Here is a 20,158-nt window from a genome sequence, read left to right on the forward strand (position 1 = left end):
TCTGCTCTTTTTTACTGTATTCTATTCTGCAATGTTTTATTGTTATTATGTTTTATCATGTTTGCCTTTTCAGGTATGCAATTTTTTATACTTTACCGTTTACTGTGCTTTATTGTTAACCATTTTTTTGTCTTCAGGTACGCCATTCACGACTTTGTGTGGTTATACCAGAATGATGCCTGCAGATTTAGGTATCATCTTGGTATCATTCTTTTCAGCCAGCGGTCGGCTTTCATGTAAAAGCAATCCTAGCGGCTAATTAGCCTCTAGACTGCTTTTACAAGCCGTGGGAGGGAATGCCCCCCCCCCCACCGTCTTCCGTGTTTTTCTCTGGCTCTCCTGTCTCAACAGGGAACCTGAGAATGCAGCCGGTGATTCAGCCAGCTGACCATAGAGCTGATCAGAGACCAGAGTGGCTCCAAACATCTCTATGGCCTAAGAAACCGGAAGCTACGAGCATTTTATGACTTAGATTTCGCCGGATGTAAATAGCGCCATTGGGAAATTGGGGAAGCATTTTATCACACCGATCTTGGTGTGGTCAGATGCTTTGAGGGCAGAGGAGAGATCTAGGGTCTAATAGACCCCAATTTTTTCAAAAAAGAGTACCTGTCACTACCTATTGCTATCATAGGGGATATTTACATTCCCCGAGATAACAATAAAAATGATTAAAAAAAAAAAATATGAAAGGAACAGTTTAAAAATAAGATAAAAAAAGCAGAAAAATAATAAAGAAAAAAAAAAAGCACCCCTGTCGCCCCCTGCTTTCGCGCTAAGGCGAACGCAATCGGCGGTCTGTCGTCAAACGTAAACAGCAATTGCACCATGCATGTGAGGTATCACCGCGAAGGTCAGATCGAGGGCAGTAATTTTTGCAGTAGACCTCCTCTGTAGATCTAAAGTGGTAACCTGTAAAGGCTTTTAAAGGCTTTTAAAAATGTATTTATTTTGTTGCCACTGCACGTTTGTGCGCAATTTTAAAGCATGTCATGTTTGGTATCCATGTACTCGGCCTAAGATCATCTTTTTTATTTCATCAAACATTTGGGCAATATAGTGTGTTTTAGTGCATTAAAATTTAAAAAAGTGTGTTTTTTCCCCAAAAAATGCGTTTGAAAAATCGCTGCGCAAATACTGTGTGAAAAAAAAAAATGAAACACCCACCATTTTAATCTGTAGGGCATTTGCTTTAAAAAAATATATAATGTTTGGGGGTTCAAAGTAATTTTTTTGCAAAAAAAAAATAACTTTTTCATGTAAACAATAAGTGTCAGAAAGGGCTTTGTCTTCAAGTGGTTAGAAGAGTGGGTGATGTGTGACATAAGCTTCTAAATGTTGTGCATAAAATGCCAGGACAGTTCAAAACCCCCCCAAATGACCCCATTTTGGAAAGTAGACACCCCAAGCTATTTGCTGAGAGGCATGTCGAGTCCATGGAATATTTTATATTGCGACACAAGTTGCGGGAAAGAGACACATTTTTTTTTTTTTTTTTGCACAAAGTTGTCACTAAATGATATATTGCTCAAACATGCCATGGGAATATGTGAAATTACACCCCAAAATACATTCTGCTGCTTCTCCTGAGTACGGGGATACCACATGTGTGAGACTTTTTGGGAGCCTAGCCACGTACGGGACCCCGAAAACCAAGCACCGCCTTCAGGCTTTCTAAGGGCGTGAATTTTTGATTTCACTCTTCACTGCCTATCACAGTTTCGGAGGCCATGTAAAGCCCAGGTGGCACAAACCCCCCCCAAATGACCCCATTTTGGAAAGTAGACACCCCAAGCTATTTGCTGAGAGGTATAGTGAGTATTTTGCAGACCTCACTTTTTGTCACAAAGTTTTGAAAATTGAAAAAAGAAAAAAAAAAATGTTTTTTCTTGTCTTTCTTCATTTTCAAAAACAAATGAGAGCTGCAAAATACTCACCATGCCTCTCAGCAAATAGCTTGGGGTGTCTACTTTCCAAAATGGGGTCATTTGGGGGGGTTTTGTGCCACCTGGGCATTCCATGGCCTCCGAAACTGTGATAGGCAGTGAAGAGTGAAATCAAAAATTTTCACCCTTAGAAATCCTGAAGGCGGTGATTGGATTTTGGGGCCCCGTACGCGGCTAGGCTCCCAAAAAGTCTCACACATGTGGTATCCCCATACTCAGGAGAAGCAGCTAAATGTATTTTGGGGTGCAATTCCACATATGCCCATGGCCTGTGTGAGCAATATATCATTTAGTGACAACTTTATGCAAAAAAAAAAAAAAAAAAGTGTCACTTTCCCACAACTTGTGTCAAAATATAAAATATTCCATGGACTCAATATGCCTCTCAGCAAATAGCTTGGGGTGTCTACTTTCCAAAATGGGGTCATTTTGGGGGGTTTTGTGCCACCTGGGCATTCCATGGCCTCCGAAACTGTGATAGGTAGTGAGGAGTAAAATCAAAAATTTACACCCTTAGAAATCCTGAAGGTGGTGATTGGTTTTCGGGGCCCCGTACACGGCTAGGCTCCCAAAAAGTCCCACACATGTGGTATCCCCATACTCAGGAGAAGCAGCTGAATGTATTTTGGGGTGCAATTCCACATAGGCCCATGGCCTGTGTGAGCAATATATCATTTAGTGACAACTTTTTGTAAATATTTTTTTTTTTTTTTTTTTTGTCATTATTCAATCACTTGGGACAAAAAAAAAAAATATTCAATGGGTTCAACATGCCTCTCAGCAATTTCCTTGGGGTGTCTACTTTCCAAAATGGGGTCACTTGGGGGGGTTTTGTACTGCCCTGCCATTTTAGCACCTCAAGAAATGACATAGGCAGTCATAAACTAAAAGCTGTGTAAATTACAGAAAATGTACCCTAGTTTGTAGACGCTATAACTTTTGCGTAAACCAATAAATATACGCTTATTGACATTTTTTTTACCAAAGACGTGGCCGAATACATTTTGGCCTAAATGTATGACTAAAATTTAGTTTATTGGATTTTTTTTATAACAAAAAGTAGAAAATATCATTTTTTTTCAAAATTTTCGGTCTTTTTCCGTTTATAGCGCAAAAAATAAAAACCGCAGAGGTGATCAAATACCATCAAAAGAAAGCTCTATTTGTGGGAAGAAAAGGACGCAAATTTCGTTTGGGTACAGCATTGCATGACCGCGCAATTAGCAGTTAAAGCGACGCAGTGCCAAATTGGAAAAAGACCTCTGGTCCTTAGGCAGCATAATGGTCCGGGGCTCAAGTGGTTAATGGGCCAATAGACGGCGCCATGTATTGTAAAATCTTGGATGGAAACCTTCTTCCCTTAGCCAGAACACTGAAGATGGGTCATGGATGGATCTTCTAGCATGACAATGACCCAAAACATACCTTTAAGGCAACAAAGGAGTGGCTCAAGAAGAAGCACATTAAGGTCATGGAGTGGCCTAGCCAGTCTCCAGACCTTAATTCTGTAGAAAATTTATGGAGGGAGCTGAAACTTCGAGTTGCCAAGCAACAGCCAAGAAACCTTAAGGATTTAGAGAAGATCTGTAAAGAAGAGTGACCAAAATCCCTCCTGAGATGTGTGCAAACCTGGTAACCAACTACAAGAAACATCTTACCACTGTGCTTGCCAACAAGGGTTTCTCCTCCACGTACTAAGTCATGTCTTGTTTGGAGATCAAATACTTATTTTACTCACTGAACTGCAACTCAATTTATAACATTTGTATCATGTGTTTTTTATGATTCTTTGGTTGATATTCTGTCTGTCTTATTTAAAATACATCTATGATAAAAATTATAGACCCTTCATTTCTTTGTAAGTGGGCAAACTTACAAAATATGCCTGGGATCAAATAATTATTTTCCCCACTGTATATTGTATTACCCTGCACTATAAAAGTCTGCCCCTACAGAGAAATGGCATCTGGCATGCAGACAGCGGTCATTACAAATGATTACTCTTTAAATCATCTAAATGCAAGAGCTACACAATGAGGTTCATTTATGAACAAAAATATGGAGATGGAGCTTTTATTTAGGCTACTTTCACATTGGGGCAGTGCTGGCGTTAGCGGTAAAGCACCACTCGTTTTTGGGGCACTTTACCGATGTTATTGCGGCGCTGTGGCGCCACTTTTTGGGCAGTAGCAGGGCACATTTAACCGCCAAGAAGGGGTTAAAAGCGCCCGTGACACGGCGCTTCGGAAGGGGTGGCCACATATTCCAATGGGCAGGGGCGGTGTGGGAGCGCCCCAAAGATGCTGCTTGCAGGACTTCTTTTTCCCTTCCTGCAAGTGCACCGCCCCAGTGTGAAAGCACTCGGGCTTTCATACTGGGGTGGCTTGAGAGGCAGTTTTCAGGCGCTTTACAGGCGCTATATTTAGCGCTAAAACATCTGAAAACTGCCTCAGCGTGAAAGGAGTCTAACACAGTTGGGTACTGTCCACAAAACATTTTTTATTTGAACAGTTACATTTTCAGAAGCAGCTTTAGGGGCGTACACCCTTATTCGAAGGTCCAAGTAGTACTTTATAAGAAGTGGTTAGGCCACAAAAGCTTGAACTGAAATTTTATGCGTTGGTGTAAATAAAAAAGTATAACAGACAATATTGCCTGTATAAAGAAATTCAATAATTCATTTTTTTTTTACATCGTTTGGAAAAAGAAAGCGCTTGTATTTTTAAATGTAACTAAAGCAATACTTTGTGTTTGAGCTGCTTCAATATCAACGAACTACAGTGCCTCAAAATGCTCCAAAATTAATTTCCAGTACAAAGATAATCAGTATTAGGTGTTTAACCCTTTCATGACTAAGCCTATTTCTGACATTTGGTGTTTACAAGTTAAAATCTGTATTTTTTGCTAGAAAATTACTTAGAACCCCCAAATATTATGTATATTTTTTTAGCAGAGAATAAAATGGAGATTGTTGCAATATTTTATGTCACACAGTATTTGTGCAGCGGTCTTTTAAACACAACTTTTTGGGGAAAAAGACACTTTCATGAATTTAAAAAAAATGAAACAGTAAAGTTAGCCCAATTTTTTTGTATAATGTGAAAGATGATGTTACGCCGAGTAAATAGATACCAAACATGTCACGCTTTAAAATTGCACACACTCATGGAATGACGACAAACTACGATACCTAAAAATCTCCATAAGCGACATTAAAAAAAAAAAATAACGGTTACCAGGTTAGAGTTTCATTTATTTTTATTTTTTTACATTGTGTTTTTTAAAAAAAAAATTTTGATCACTTTTAGAGCCCTTGCACACTGGGGCGGTTTGCAGGCGCTATTGCGCTAATAATAGCGCCTGCAAACCGCCCCGAAAGTGCCGCTGCTTTCATTCCAGTGTGAAAGCCCCGAGGGCTTGCACACTGGAGCGATGCGCTGGCAGGGCGGTAAAAAAAGTCCTGCCAGCAGCATCTTCGGAGCGGTGAAGGAGCGGTGTGTATACCGCTCCCTTACCGCTCCTGCCCATTGAAATCAATGGGACGGCGCGGCTATACCGCCGGCAAAGCGCCTCTGCAGAGGCGCTTTGCGGTGGTATTTAACCCTTTCTCGCCCGCTAGCGGGGCAGTTTTACCCGCCGCATACCGAATAATAGCGGCGTTTTACCGCCGACGCCCCCCCTCGGCCCCCGCCCCAGTGTGCAAGGGCTCTTATTGCTGTCAAAAGGAATGTAAACATCCCTTGTGACAGTAATAGGTGGTGACAGGTACTCTTTATGGAGGGATCAGGGGTCTAAAAGATATATATATTTTTTTAAACGGCGCCATTGGCAGCCGAGTAAACAGGAAGTGACGTTGTAACGTCACTTCCGTGTTTACAGAGAGAAGACTGGAACAAAGCCGTTTCCAGCTTCGTGCCAGTCTGTCTCTAGCCGCCCGAAGTGACGGATCGAGGATTGGGTCTCCCGGTGAGACGGGAGGCCCGGTAAGAGCGGCGGAAGGAGGGGGGATGTCCCCTTCCACTCCTCCGGGTTAACAACCGATGTGGCTAAAAGCCCTGGATAGCCGATCGCATGCTCTAAAAAAACGGTACCGGGATGATGCCTGCAGCTGCGGACATCATCCCGGTATAACCCCCTAAAGCTGAGGCCGCATATCTGCGTACGCTCGGTGGGAGGGGGTTAAACTACTACAATATAAATAATGGACTAAAGTACCTCAAAATGATCCCAAATGTAACATTAAAAAATACCCTCTCCTATAATAAATAAATATACATAAAAACTTCCATGTGACGTGACACTGCTTATATATATATACATAACTATTTATATAGTAATATGTGATGAAACCAATTATTATATTATTATATAGTGACTATAAAAAGAAAATAATAGTAATTGTAGAGAATGAAAGACAGTTCTGCCAATAAGGAAATGATAGTCCCCAAAAGTCCAAACAAATAGATTCAATAAAGTACCTTTTAGAAGGAGCTGTCCAGCGGCACGATCTGTCACCGGTTGTGGCCACTGGACACAGCAGATGACTGATCAGTGTACCAGCTTGCTGCCAGTACCATGTGACCAATCACAGCAGATCACATGACAGTTGTAAACAATGGATGACTTCCTTTTATGCCATCCATTGTGTACAACTGTGTGGCTAGCTGTGACTGGTCAATGTGATCACATGGTCCAGACAGGGCCAATTACAGACCATCTGTACCATGTGATTAGCTTTGGCCAATCACAGCTAATCACAATGAAACAAACTGAATGAATGCTTATAATGAAATGAAATTCACTGCTATAAGCAATCGTGATGTGAAAAAAATAAATAAAATCCTGATCACTTTCCCAGAGTAGTTCAATGTTAATATGGTAACATTATATTGCTCAGGTCACAGTTTGTAAAAAAAAAAAAAAAAAAAAAAAAAAATTTAAATTCAATGTTTTTTTTGTTCATACGGTCACCAGTCAGTGTCCCTGATCACTGCCACACCAGTTATATGATGACACTGCACTAGTGACAGCATGAAAAAACAAAAAATTTGTGAAAATTATTTTTATTCCTTAATTTTCCAAAAAATGATGACAAAAAATTACAACTTCATAAACCCGCCATGCCTCTTACTAAATACCTCGGACTGACTACTTTCCAAAAAGGGGTAATTTGGGGGATATTTGTCTAAGACTAAGATACATGATTGGATGCGAAACGCGTAGAGGCTTCTGGGTAACACCATCATCACTTCCTGCCCCAACCCTCGCCATTTCAAGGTTTGGACTGCACGCCAACCCCGGGAGATGGCGCTTGCTAGCCCCAAAAGTATCGCTGGAAAGACTCAGCCAGTCTATAGGCACTATATTTGTGAGTGAAAATTTTTTAAACCTATTTTATTGATTGAATAAAGCATAATATGTTGCGCAATGATGGCTGTTTGCTTTCTATGAGATCCTGAGATCAATGTGGAGATGCATGGATTGATTACTGGCATACAGTTTGGAAATCTTCAGATATATTCATGAGTGGAGTGGTTAACCCAGGCATAAACCAAAGGCGTTTTTTTATTTTGTTTCTGGGGAGTGTAAATTTTAAAAGGTGGGGGTGTTTCACGAATTGGTGAAAGTTTTCCAATCACAGATGTGGCTTTGTGCACGTGGGATTCAGATAACCAGTTCTTGAAGAGGGATACTGGGACTGTTCTTTTGTTAAGCACATGATTTTCATTTATTCACTAATATTTTATATGACGAAAAAAATATTTTCCCCATTATATTGTAGTTCACTAAATATGCACTTGATTGAGTTTATGATTAATTATTGATGAATTATTGATAAATATCATTCACTGTTTTAGTTATGTGGTAAGATATGTATACCATTTAGGGTCTACACAGTTACACTTTTTACTGCAATATTGTTTACCTCACACTACTGGTGGGGAATATGAAGTCACATTTACACATTTTTATAGACTTATATTTTTGTGCCGGGGACACACTTTTCATATTTTAGACTAAATAATATACACCGATTTGGGTTATTTTCACGGTTCACCAAAGAAATGTAGCAGAATACAGTTTGGCCTAAATTTATTTTGAACAATTCTTTATTTGCAAAATTTTAAAACAGACACAAAGAAAAGTGTTTTTTTCCCCAAATTTTCTGGGTTTTTTTTTAGCAATAAATAAAACCCAGTGGTGTTTAAATGACATCAAAAGAAAGCTCTAGTGTTGTAAAAACGTTGTTTGGGTACAGTGCTGCATGACTGTGCAATCATTCAAAGTGGGACAGCATTGAAAGCTGGAAATTGGGCCTGGGCAGGAAGGGGGTAAAAGTGCCTGGTACTGAAGTGGTTAAAAAAGGGTAAAGAAAGTATTAATTCAAGATTGCCCCCACAGGTAAAATTACCAAACTAACATATTTTGTGTTCTGATTTGTTATTTATTCCTTGCTGCAATCAAAGTGTGAGCGGTCTTGAAATGTGGCTGTGAGTTGAAAACCACTTATATGTAGCTCATTGTGCAATTTGAACTTAGTGTGATCAACTCTGATAAACTATTCAGCTAGATTTTTTGTAAAAATCTGTACTTATTTACGCTTGAGAACTAGGTCAATATAAATGTAAATCTCACGTATTTCACCTTCTCCTTATTTTTAAATAAGCTTATATTTGATTGTCAAAAACAACTATTGTTTGTATTGTTAATACAATGCTGATGTTATAAAATAAAGGTGTTTGCTGTGACCATAGAACTCCTTTGAACCCTCTGGTTACAGTAAGATCTCTATGTTATCACAAGGATGACTATTCTTTTATTCAGCGATATTCAAAAATTCAGCAATAATTAAAGAAGCACTCTGTAGTTAAATGTTTCAAAGTTAAGGAACTACAGATCGCATGTACTACTTAGCATGCGTTGTGTACAATAGGACAATTTTGTTCAAATATTCATGACTTTTTTTTAAGTTGCCATTTAAACAGAACATACTCAGAAACCCTACATAATGGTCTTAATGATACCATTGAGCAGTTTAAATTGAAATTACAGAGTGCTTGAAATAACACACTGACAGCACTTCTCATAAATTACTCTCTAAGTATCACACATAAAGGGATTTTTTTTTATGATTTTGACACCAAAATCTGTAAATTACAGTTTCCTTTATTATGGCCAAAAACTGTTAAGCACATTTTAAACTAAATGACTGACCTTGTTTTTTTTTAAACACAATTTACATTTTATGCATATTATTGGGTCTGTTTTTACTGCTAAGAGTTTTATTTGTTGAAATCTTTCATTTGGATAAGACTCCCTGTTAGAAAAAAAATGTCAATAATATGCCTAACAAGTCAAACTATGTTACCATGCCAAAATACAGTGACAAAAGTAATCATTATTGGCTACCGAGCTTTAGTCATCGAAAATCCACCAGAAATCACAATTGTGTTGCTTGATGACTAATCATGTTAAAACTAAACTGCTTCTGGAACTACTACATCATATTACTCCAATGGAAAACAACTTTTTTGACATTTGAATGATATTGAAGGACTGATTGCTAATTATTGCCAGTTATTAATAACCTCATTCAGTGCTCAAAGAGGCTAGGTGCAGTCAGAGAAACATTTCTAGGCAGGTCTGATGTAGTTTAGCACAATATAAAGAGACACCTACCACTAATCTACCCAGGTAGCTTATGATACATATATGCCATGAAATTAAAGAGCAATGTAAAAATATGTTTTTTTTTAATACAGTAGTTGCTCAGTGGCTTATTTTTACAGGCTGCACAGACATTTGTTCTATAGGATACAGACTACATGACTGAGCTAGAGAACAGTTTTGAAAAAAAAAAAAAAAAAAGGAAAATCTCTTGCCGCCAAACAAAGCATCATTTTAACCTTGCACTCATCTTTTCATAATGCTGTCTTTGGAAACTTGACAATTGGCTTCAGTCTGCACTTTTATCAGAAGTGGACTGTACTTGTATCATTCCCATTTTTATGTGCCAGGCACTTGAAATCCTAAATGTGCTAAAAGTAATTAAAAAGGACACTAAATATGTTAAAATGAAAGTCATTTGATTCCCAAGATTGATTAAGTTGAACAACCTGCCTCTTTTTCTAGGGAATGAAGACATAAGAATGGCAATGTTTTGGTCATTGGCATTTTTACAATATACACAATATATTAAAATATAAAATAAATATTAAAATAAAATATTAAAATATTAAGACATAGTAAGACCATCCCCTTAGTGCAAGTTTCTTCTGCCTGTGCCAAGCCCTGAAATCTCTTCAGTCATTGCTGTCACTGGTACAAGAGAGAGCAAGTGAGCAGCTTCCTGCTGCTTTGCTAAGAAAGCCTCTAACACATCCTGAAATGTCAAAGGTGATAAAAATTGCAATGCCCTTTATAGAGAAAAGACAAATAATAGGCATGTTAAAGGCAGCAATATTAGGTGCTACTTTAGTCATTTTTTTATTAAGGGGCCTGCAAAGTGTTAAATAGCAGCAATGAAATTTTGTATGATGGGGTGCAGCATGAAACTGAAGAATGAGCCCAAATAGCCATACACACAACAGTAAAAAAATGCAACAGTTAGGGCTCATTTACACTTGCTTCGGCTTCAACACACAATAGTGGCTATTTTACACTTGCTTCAAAAACAAGGCTTCGGACAGGCTTTATTAAAGCTCTCTGAATGCTAGTGTCGCTTTAGTGGGGCTTCAAAGTGTCTTCAACACCTCCATAGAAGTCTATGGCAAAGCTCGCTTAAAGCTCCATGGAAGCCTCATTGAAGCCCCAAGCAAAAGAAAGGTGTAAACAGGACTGTAAGCTAACCATTTTATTTAGTGACAGAAGCTTTGACTGGCATTCAGAGAGCTTTACCAATGCGTGCCCGAAGGCATGTTTTTAAGCAAGTGTAAACTAACCCTTAGGATTAGTTGTAGTAAAGCTATTGTGACTTAACCATAGCCAGCCTCTTAACTGAAATAATAGAAATTCAATTATCTCTAATTATTATTATTAACATTTATCTTTTCTAATGTATCTATCTTTAACATTAAAGCTTTTGTTAACCAAAAAAAAAAAAACAGATCCTGTTCCCTTAAAACATGTTATACAGCACAGTGCTTATGCTGTGTCATTTGGCCCCTTCTATCACCTAAAAAACCTGGCTGATCCTGCCTGACTATGTCCTCCCCTCTGTAAACTGACAGCGGTATATCAGGGCTGCTGAGACTGACCACACCGTGGTCAGTTTACGTGATTCTGTCATCCGCAGCCCTACTATCTGTCTCCTCCCCTCTCTAAGGCTGTCTGCCTGCCCCCCCTCCTGTTGCTCTCAAAACTGCAAATAGTCTTATCCCCTCTGTACCATAACAAGAAGTGTTCCTGTGTCATGTAAAAAATCTTCCAATCTGTACCTATATAAGCTCCGGGCGTTCAGCTGTCGGCTCTCTCTTCCCCTCCTCCCCAGTTGAGAAGGGCTTGGCCCCGTCCACTGGAGCTGTGAGCCCGAGAGTTAAGAGCCGAGGAAGCAGCTGAGCGCCGGGAGCAGAGCTCATTTAAGTACAGCTCGGAAGATTTTCTACACAACACAGGCAAACTTGTTATTATTGTACCAAGGGGATAAGACAATTTAGTTGCAGTGGGTTAACAACCACTTTAACAAAAATAACTTTGAAATTTCCAAGGACAGATCTCCAACTTGGGGATGCTAGCTGAGACCAGGAACAAAAATGTCATTGCATGGTTAGAATTATATTGGGAAGCATATACTGTATTTACATTCATTTATAGATGTATTTGCCAATAAGTGTAAACCTAATCAAGTTTACTTTTAAATGCTGACTTAACATGGGCACTAATCATGACACGAATTAAAAAAAGGAATTTAATCTTATATTGTTTTTCTACAGCACAACAAGCCTGCTGTTTGCAGTTGCCAATAACTTACTTGGTCTAATGAAATGGCTATGTAAGAATCCTAAAATAATATAGAGCTATCACAGTGGAGGAGCACCGAAGGTCATCCAAAGCAAGCAGAAAATGGATAACATCAAGATCAAACTGGCTCTGCAATAAATTTACTTCTGACAATGTGAGAAAGTGAACAAATCCCATTTGTTCCTTAAACAGCAACACAACTCTAAGCACTCCTGTGAAGACATGTTAAACATTCCTCTGGACACAACAGAACGCAATATACAGAAATTTTGATTTGTAGATGATTTCTGTTGAAAAATATGTAGAGATCAGGAGCTAGAGAATGAAGCAGGCAAGAGATACCTAGAGAGGTACTTACAATGTAGCAAGGCTCACAAAATGCCTTCTTGTCCACAGCATAAAAGGGATGCCCACGTAGTTTGCTGTTGCAGGTCATGCAGGTAAAACAATCCACATGGAACACTTGGTCCATGGCAGTACATCCAGTACCCTCTCCTACGACATTCTCTCCACACCGAGCACAACGACCTGAAACCAACAAAAATTATACCAGTGCTGAAAACACATTTCCACTCATTTTTTAAATTTGTTAATTTTTTACAGATAAAATAATAAAAAAAAAAGAAAAATGTATTAAGAGGACAATACTGTCATTTAAGAAGTACCTGAGTGTAACACAACGGAGTGGATAATAGCACTGACACCCCACTGCATACTTTAAAGGCTTATACATGCATATGGTGAACAAGAAAGTAATGAATTATACCTACAAGGTTGGGTTTCACACCACATTTCCTTTTTATATTCAAATCAAAAATCTTTAACTGTAACGTTAAACTTTATTACAAGCAGAGAGTCAAGAAATATTTCACATGTATTTGAATTTCAAAGTTTACACAAATAAAAGAGCAGGCTTTCAAAAAAACACGCATTCATACTCACCTAGGTGGATCTGTCCCGATGCCTCTAAGATTGAGAACTGAGTGATCAAAGACTGCTGATCACTTGGTATTCAGTCTTCAGTGAGCAGAGAGCTGGTGACTGCTAGTTACCAACTCTCTGCTCTGCTCCTCAAGCGCTCACTGGAGCGCTGAGCTGTGGAGGGTGCAGGAGCAGCTGGCTCAGACTCTCAATGGCATGCTGAGAGGCTGAGCGAGCTGCCAGTCAGGAATCTGACCTGATCCCGCCTGTACCAGCTCTGTGACATCAGCCAACAGCAGACTTTAGCCTGCTTTCTGCTGAATCTGGGTCAGACACAGAAGTGCAGAAATAAGTGCGCTCCTATAATCCACAGAAGTATGGCCAAAAGAGCTTTGGCCATACCTCTAACTTTTTAAGTGGCATACAAGTTCGAAAGAAGCAAAAAATTAAATGTCTGGCATAAAGATTAGATTCTTCTTAAACCCTTGGCATGAGACCAATTTAATTTCATTGTTTACAATGCTTGCGTCAATGGTATAACTGTGCACTAAAAATTAAACTTTATATTTAAAAGCTTGCTAGTAGCTCTAATTCAATCATAAGTCTATTATTGCATTACCAAATAACTGCATGTGCCCATTCTTAATAGGAATACATAAGCAAGAAAGTAAGTTCATGTCACTTGTTCCTGCACTTGCTGTGAAAATCAAAAAGCTCAGTCAGCTGGTATATCCAGTTAAAGTGGACCTATGCTCAAAAGGTAATGCTGTAATATTATATAGGTCATACATAATATCTAGAAATGTAATTTGTAAGTAGTACCCTGAAAGATTTACCTTTTGTTGGCAATTCCCTCTGAAAAATAGCCACACTCTCCTTGACATGTGACTGTGCCAGAAATGGGAGATCATCTAAGGCACTACACTGATCTCATGAGATCTGATGGTTATACTACTGTGCTGCTCATTGTTGTTCTTGCTAGAGAGAAGGATGATACCTAAGACCCTGCACTGCAAGGATTTTCCTGCTTGGGCTTAATTCATTTTGCCAATCTGTGATACCTCAACCTCACCTGTTTGATTACTCCTCCTTCATTCATGAGACCACTTTTCATCAGGGGGCAGGTCTAATATGAGGTCACATTCTATGAGCAATTTCTAAATTGCAAACTGGACCCCAGATTCATACTGTCTTCACAAGCAAACTGAAACTTGTCAACTCTCTTATAAAAATGTTATCAAACTTTTTTGTTCCAGGGCTTTGTTGCAACTTTCGTACTGCGTACACTGTATGTTTGCCAACAAAATCATTGCATCTGCAAATACAGTTGCTGTGGCTGGCCTCGGCTTTCCTTCCATACATGGCCGTCGCTTGCCTGCTGGGCATGCGCGGGCATGTGCATGCCCCTCCCAGAGGCAGCGGCGGCCAAGTTTGGAGTGGTGTGCATGTTAGCCTGTGTGCAGCTGCCACCTGTGGCCAATTTGGGGGACTCCATTTATGTAGGGCTATGTCCGACTAAAAGTCTCTCCTTTGAATGGAGGATCACCAACAGGAAAGATGTGGAGAACTGCATTAGGTACATCTATTTATATTGTGAAAAGCGAGGATAGATCTCTATGGTTAGAACCACACAGTCTATATTCTTTATATACTGTGTGTGTGTCTCTGTATTTGCAGGCACCATGAGAAGAATTTGACTAGCTGTTTACAATAAACAAATTTTTGGGCAGATCACTGTGGAAACATTTAAGACTTAAGCTGCAGCCTTTGTCCCAGTCTTTAAAGCCAAGTTCTCCCTGGTATGGTCTACGGTCCTGGGGAAAGAGCTCACAACTGCAGATTGGCAGACCTCCGTCCAATTTACTCACAAGTCCACGATTTCTTGCTATGCACAGGAAAATAACTATAAACTTCTCTCCCATTGGTGCAGGGACCCCCTTTCACTGCAGAGGATGTTCCCCTATGTGCCAGCTACTTGTTGGAGTTGTTGCTTGACAGAGGGGAATTATTTGCACATCTGGTGGGAGTGCAGCAGGATAAGAAAAAAATTAAATACACTGTGCTAAAGGTGTAAATACAATCATGTCAATAGTGTACAGAAATAATGATCCAAACAAACGTAAGAATAATAACGTAGTGTGACGTAGTCCTATCACTACGTACTTATACTAATAACATGGTATGCTAAAAGTGCTACTAATTTGTATTGTTAAATCAGTGCAAAGTATGCATATAAATCAGCAAATACCACTATTGCATCAGTGCAAACTATACAAATCAACAAATATCAATATCCATAATAAACTTAATCAATAAACATAAAGTGCCGTGTGCGGTCAATCTACAGCAGTAGATATAATATGTGCAATATTCAAAAAAAGTGCCAAGTGCCACACAATGGTGAAATATACAATATCAAAAATATGCTGAGTGATCTGTGTTCAATAATATGGGTGTATAAGAAATGTCCATAAAAAAATCCAGCATGCTCCAAATATTTTTGTGCTTAAAAAACCATGCTCCAGTGTCATCCAGTGACCCCCCCAGGGAAAGCCGCTCACCTCAGAGCGTATGACTCAGCTGTGAAACTAAGTCTAAACACGCTTTAGAGCCATCCCGCGGCTCAGTGATGGTATTCAGGTGCACAGCATAGACAGTAGTTCTACAAAAATAGGAGAATGAGAAGAGAAGACTGGATGGTGTAATAACCTTTTAAAAGTTCTATTGAAGTAAAAACATTCCCCATGATGGGGTACTCATAAGTTCAGGGCGCGTAAGTGCACCAACCTAGCAATAGCTTCCAAGTATTGAGTGTCAGAGGAGGTAAAATGTGCGTCGCATCACACCAAGAGAGATAGCTCCGTGCTCCGTCCTGGCCCCTCCCCTACGCGTGTTCAACACAGGGTCAAGTGTCTTCATCAGGGAGATATGATTGGACGGGCGCTCAGCCACTTACACACAATGATACAGTCACCATCCAGACACATCCCTTGTCTGTTACTGGATAATGTCCCAGAATTCCCACCACCACTCACCTCTCCACGATGATCTCTCTGGTGACTTCTAGAATCCTCTTTGTATTTCTCTATTCTATCAGGGAGGGAGGTGGAGACAATGTGATGGTAATATGATCTCCAGACTTCACAGGAGGAAAATTCTAGATCTCCTCTGCTGCCACTTCCAGCGATGTCTTGGGGAAGTAGAGAGAAGACATCGTGGTCACCAGCGAGATCATCGTGGAGAGGTGAACGGTGCTGGGAATTCTGAGACATTATCCAGTAACAGACAAGGGATGTGTCTGGATGGTGACTGTATCATTGTAAGTGGCTGAGCGCCTGTCCAATCATATCCCCCTGATAAAGACACGTGATCCTGTGTCGAACACGCGTAGCGGAGGGGCCAGGACGGAGCACGGAGCTATCTCTCTTGTTGTGATGCGATGCACATTTTACCTCATCTGACACTCGATACTTGGAGGCTATTGCTAGGTTGGTGCACCCTGAACTTGTGAGTACCCCATCGTGGGGAATGTTTTTACTTCAATAAAACTTTTAAAACGTTATTACACCATCCCGTCTTCTCTTCTCATTCTCCTACATTTGTGGAACTACTGCCTATGCTGTGCACCTGGATACCATCACTGAGCCGTGGGATGGCTCAAAGCGTGTTTAGACTTAGTTTCACAGCTGAGTCACATGCTCTGAGGTTAGCGGCTTTCCTGGGGGGGGGGGGTCACTGGATGACACTGGAGAATGTTTTTTTTAAGCACAAAAACATTTGGAGCATGCTGGATTTTTTATGGACATTTCTTATACACCCATATTATTGAACACGGATCACTCAGCTTATTTTTGATATATTTCACCATTGTGTGGCACTTGGCACTTTTTTTGAATATTGCACATATTATATCTACTGATGTAGATTGTCCGCACATGGCACTTTATGTTTATTGATTAAGTTTATTATGTATATTGATATTTGTTGATTTGTATACTTTGCACTGATGCAACAGTGGTATTTGCTGATTTATATGCATACTTTGCACTGATTTAACAATACAACTTTGTAGCACTTTTAGCATACCACGTTATTAGTATAAGTATGTAGTGATAGGACTACATCACACTACGTTATTATTCTTACTTTTGTTTGGATCATTATTTATGTACACTATTGACATGATTGTATTTACACCTTTAGCGCAGCGTATTTAATTTTTTCTTTAGTGGTGCACGGTATATGAGACGTGTTCTACGCAGGCAGCTAGGTGCTTTTCATTCTTGAGGCAACATATTGTGGCTCGCAAGGTTTCTCTCTATAACACAATGTATCAGGAGTCCCTGTCACCCACCCCAGAGGTGGTACTCCGGTCCATGCTCCCGGGCTTAGAAACATCTCAGAAACAAAGCTTACAGCGCTTCTTCCTTTTTGCAGCAAGACAATTGAGCTCTCTGTTTTGTAAAACAGATAAATCCCCTCCATTATCACTGTGGGTTTCTACTGTCAATGATATCATGTGGATGGAAGAAATGGTTGCGCTAGATACGCATACTTTTGAGAAATTTTAAATCCTATGGTATGTTTGGCTCGACTTCTCCACTTCTACCACTCTTAAAGATATGTTATGACCAGTCCTTTATCATTATTTTTTCTCTATCTTTTTCTAACAATTCCCTTTTACCCCTTTTAATTGTCGGGTCATGAGGGAGCTGGAGCGCTTTCTTTCTCTCCCCTTTCAGGCCTTCCCAGGCTTTTTTCTTTCTTTGTTTTCGCACTCCTCTCCTTACCATTTTCCGTTTTCTTAGTTATACAGGTACGCTAATTTTGTAATACGGTACACATCTGTAAATCAGAGCCTACTCTAGCTATGATGTTTAATGTACTTTAATATTCTCTATCTCCTTAGACTCTTATTTCTGTACTCACAAAAATGTATTGTTTGGGTATATCCCCCTTGTTGTATTTATTATTTTGGTGAAAACAAACAATAAAAATATACTTTACCTCTAAAGTGGCATTCCACTCAAAAGTGAAAGTAGTACATTTGTGCGTAGTATGAGATATTTCTTAGGCTCTACACTGAAAAGTTGAAAAATAGATTATCCAATTAGGTTTATCTTGGAAGGAAAGGAGGAAAGAGAATGGTTTGGGGTGCATGCCGGAGAGGGGGGGCTCCACCTTGGCCTTCTGGAGGCCTGTCCCCCTCCCCCATGTTTGGCACACTTTGGGTGTTATTTTAATATTCAGTGAGATGTTGTTTATGATGAATTGCAAATAATGATGGTTATTATACTTAGATTGTATTGTATGCTGTAAAAATTATGTATCAATGTTGCCTCAAGTAGACTAGGTCCAGGAAACGAGGAAATCAAGCCTTAGGATTAATAATTTTGGACAAGATATATCATACTGTTAACTTGGTTTTAATGGTTGTATATTGTTATATGAGAATACTCTTTCATGCAATGATGACATTTTTAATAAAAATAAAATGATGTATTTTAAGTAAAAAAAAATCCCACTATACAAAAACTTTAAGACTATGTAGTATATGGAAATGTGGCATTCAAATCTTCCTTAGATTCTATTTGGGTTTACCTGACACTTATATTTTCTAACACATGCATGTACAGTGGGGACGGGAAGTATTTAGACCCCCTTAAATGTGTCACTCTTTGTTTTATTGCAGCCATTTGCTAAAAAGTATTTAAGTTCATTTATTTTCCTCATTAATAAACACACAGCACCCCATATTGACAGAAAAACACAGAATTGTTGACATTTTTGCAGATTTATTAAAAAGAAAAACTGAAATATCACATGGTCCTACGTATTCAGACCCTTTGCTGTGACACTCATATTTAACTCAGGTGCTGTCCATTTCTTCTGATCATCCTTGAGATGGTTCTACACCTTCATTTGAGTCCAGCTATGTTTGATTATACTGATTGGATTTGATTAGGAAAGCCACACACCTGTCTATATAAGACCTTACAGCTCACAGAGCATGTCAGAGCAAATGAGAATCATGAGGTCAAAGGAACTGCCTGAAGAGCTCAGAGACATAATTGTGGCAAGGCACAGATCTGGCCAAAGTTACAAAAAAATTTCTGCTGCACTTAAGGTTCCTAAGAGCACAGTGGCCTCCATAATCCTTAAATGGAAGACGTTTGGGACGACCAGAACCCTTCCTAGAGCTGGCTATCCGACCAAACTGAGCTATCGGGGGGAGAAGAGCCTTGGTGAAATTGGTAAAGAGAACCCAAATATCACTGTGGCTGAGCTCCAGAGATGCAGTCGGGAGATGGGAGAAAGTTGTAGAAAGTCAACCATCACTGCAGCTCTCCACCAGTCGGGGCTTTATGGCAGAGTGGCCCGATGGAAGCCTCTCCTCAGTGCAAGACACATGAAGGCCCGCATGGAGTTTGCTAAGAAAAAAAACACCCGGACTCCAAGATGGTGAGAAAAAGATTCTTTGGTCTGATGAGACCAAAGATATAACTTTTTGGCCTTAATTCTTAGCGGTATGTGTGGAGAAAACCAAGCACTGCTCATCACCTGTCAGCATCATGCTGTGGGGGTGTTTTTCAGCTGCAGGGACAGGGCGACTGGTTGCAATCGAGGGAAAGATGAATGCGGCCAAGTACAGGGATATCCTGTCCAGAGTGCTCAGGACCTCAGACTGGGCCGAAGGTTTACCTTCCAACAAGACAATGACCCTAAGCAAACAGCTAAAATAATGAACGAGTGGCTTCACAACAACTCCGTGACTGTTCTTGAATGGCCCAGGAAGCGTCCTGACTTAAACCCAATTGAGCATCTCTGGAGAGACCTGAAAATGGCTGTCCACCAACGTTTACCATCCAACCTGACAGAACTGGAGAGCATCTGCAAGGAGGAATGGCAGAGGATCCCCAAATCCAGGTGTGAAAAACTTGTTGCATCTTTCCCAAAAAGACTCATGGCTGTATTAGATCAAAAGGGTGCTTCTACTAAATACCGAGCAAAGGGTCTGAATACTTAGGACCATGTGATATTTCAGTTTTTCTTTTTTAATAAATCTGCAAAAATGTCAACAATTCTGTGTTTTTCTGTCACTATGGGGTGCTGTGTGTAGATTCGTGAGGAAAAAAATGAACTTAAATGATTTTAGCAAATGACTGCAATATAACAAAGAGTGAAAAATTTAAGGGGGTCTGAATACTTTCCGTCCCCACTGTATGTAATGGCATGAATGAAATACAACAAGATTTCAGGCGCAGAAATGATTTAATATTATCCTACTTCACTCTGTCCATTTTTCCAAATCACCAGACAATGGTGGGTCT

The 20,158-nt window shown here is 39.6% G+C and overlaps 1 protein-coding gene across 4 annotated transcripts in view; it reads right to left on the reverse strand.

Annotated features, from left to right (window-relative positions):
- The window catches only part of LPP (LIM domain containing preferred translocation partner in lipoma), a 582,414-nt gene that overhangs the window by 85,934 nt on the left and 476,322 nt on the right, over positions 1–20,158 (reverse strand). For all 4 annotated transcript variants that reach the window (XM_073626412.1, XM_073626410.1, XM_073626413.1 and 1 more), the window contains one exon: positions 12,265–12,434. In XM_073626412.1, coding sequence (XP_073482513.1) covers positions 12,265–12,434 — 170 coding nt within the window. The remainder of the gene's footprint in view (positions 1–12,264; positions 12,435–20,158) is intronic.

This window comes from Aquarana catesbeiana, linkage group LG04, assembly GCF_042186555.1.
Source record: "Aquarana catesbeiana isolate 2022-GZ linkage group LG04, ASM4218655v1, whole genome shotgun sequence".
Taxonomy (NCBI): Eukaryota; Metazoa; Chordata; class Amphibia; order Anura; family Ranidae; genus Aquarana; species Aquarana catesbeiana.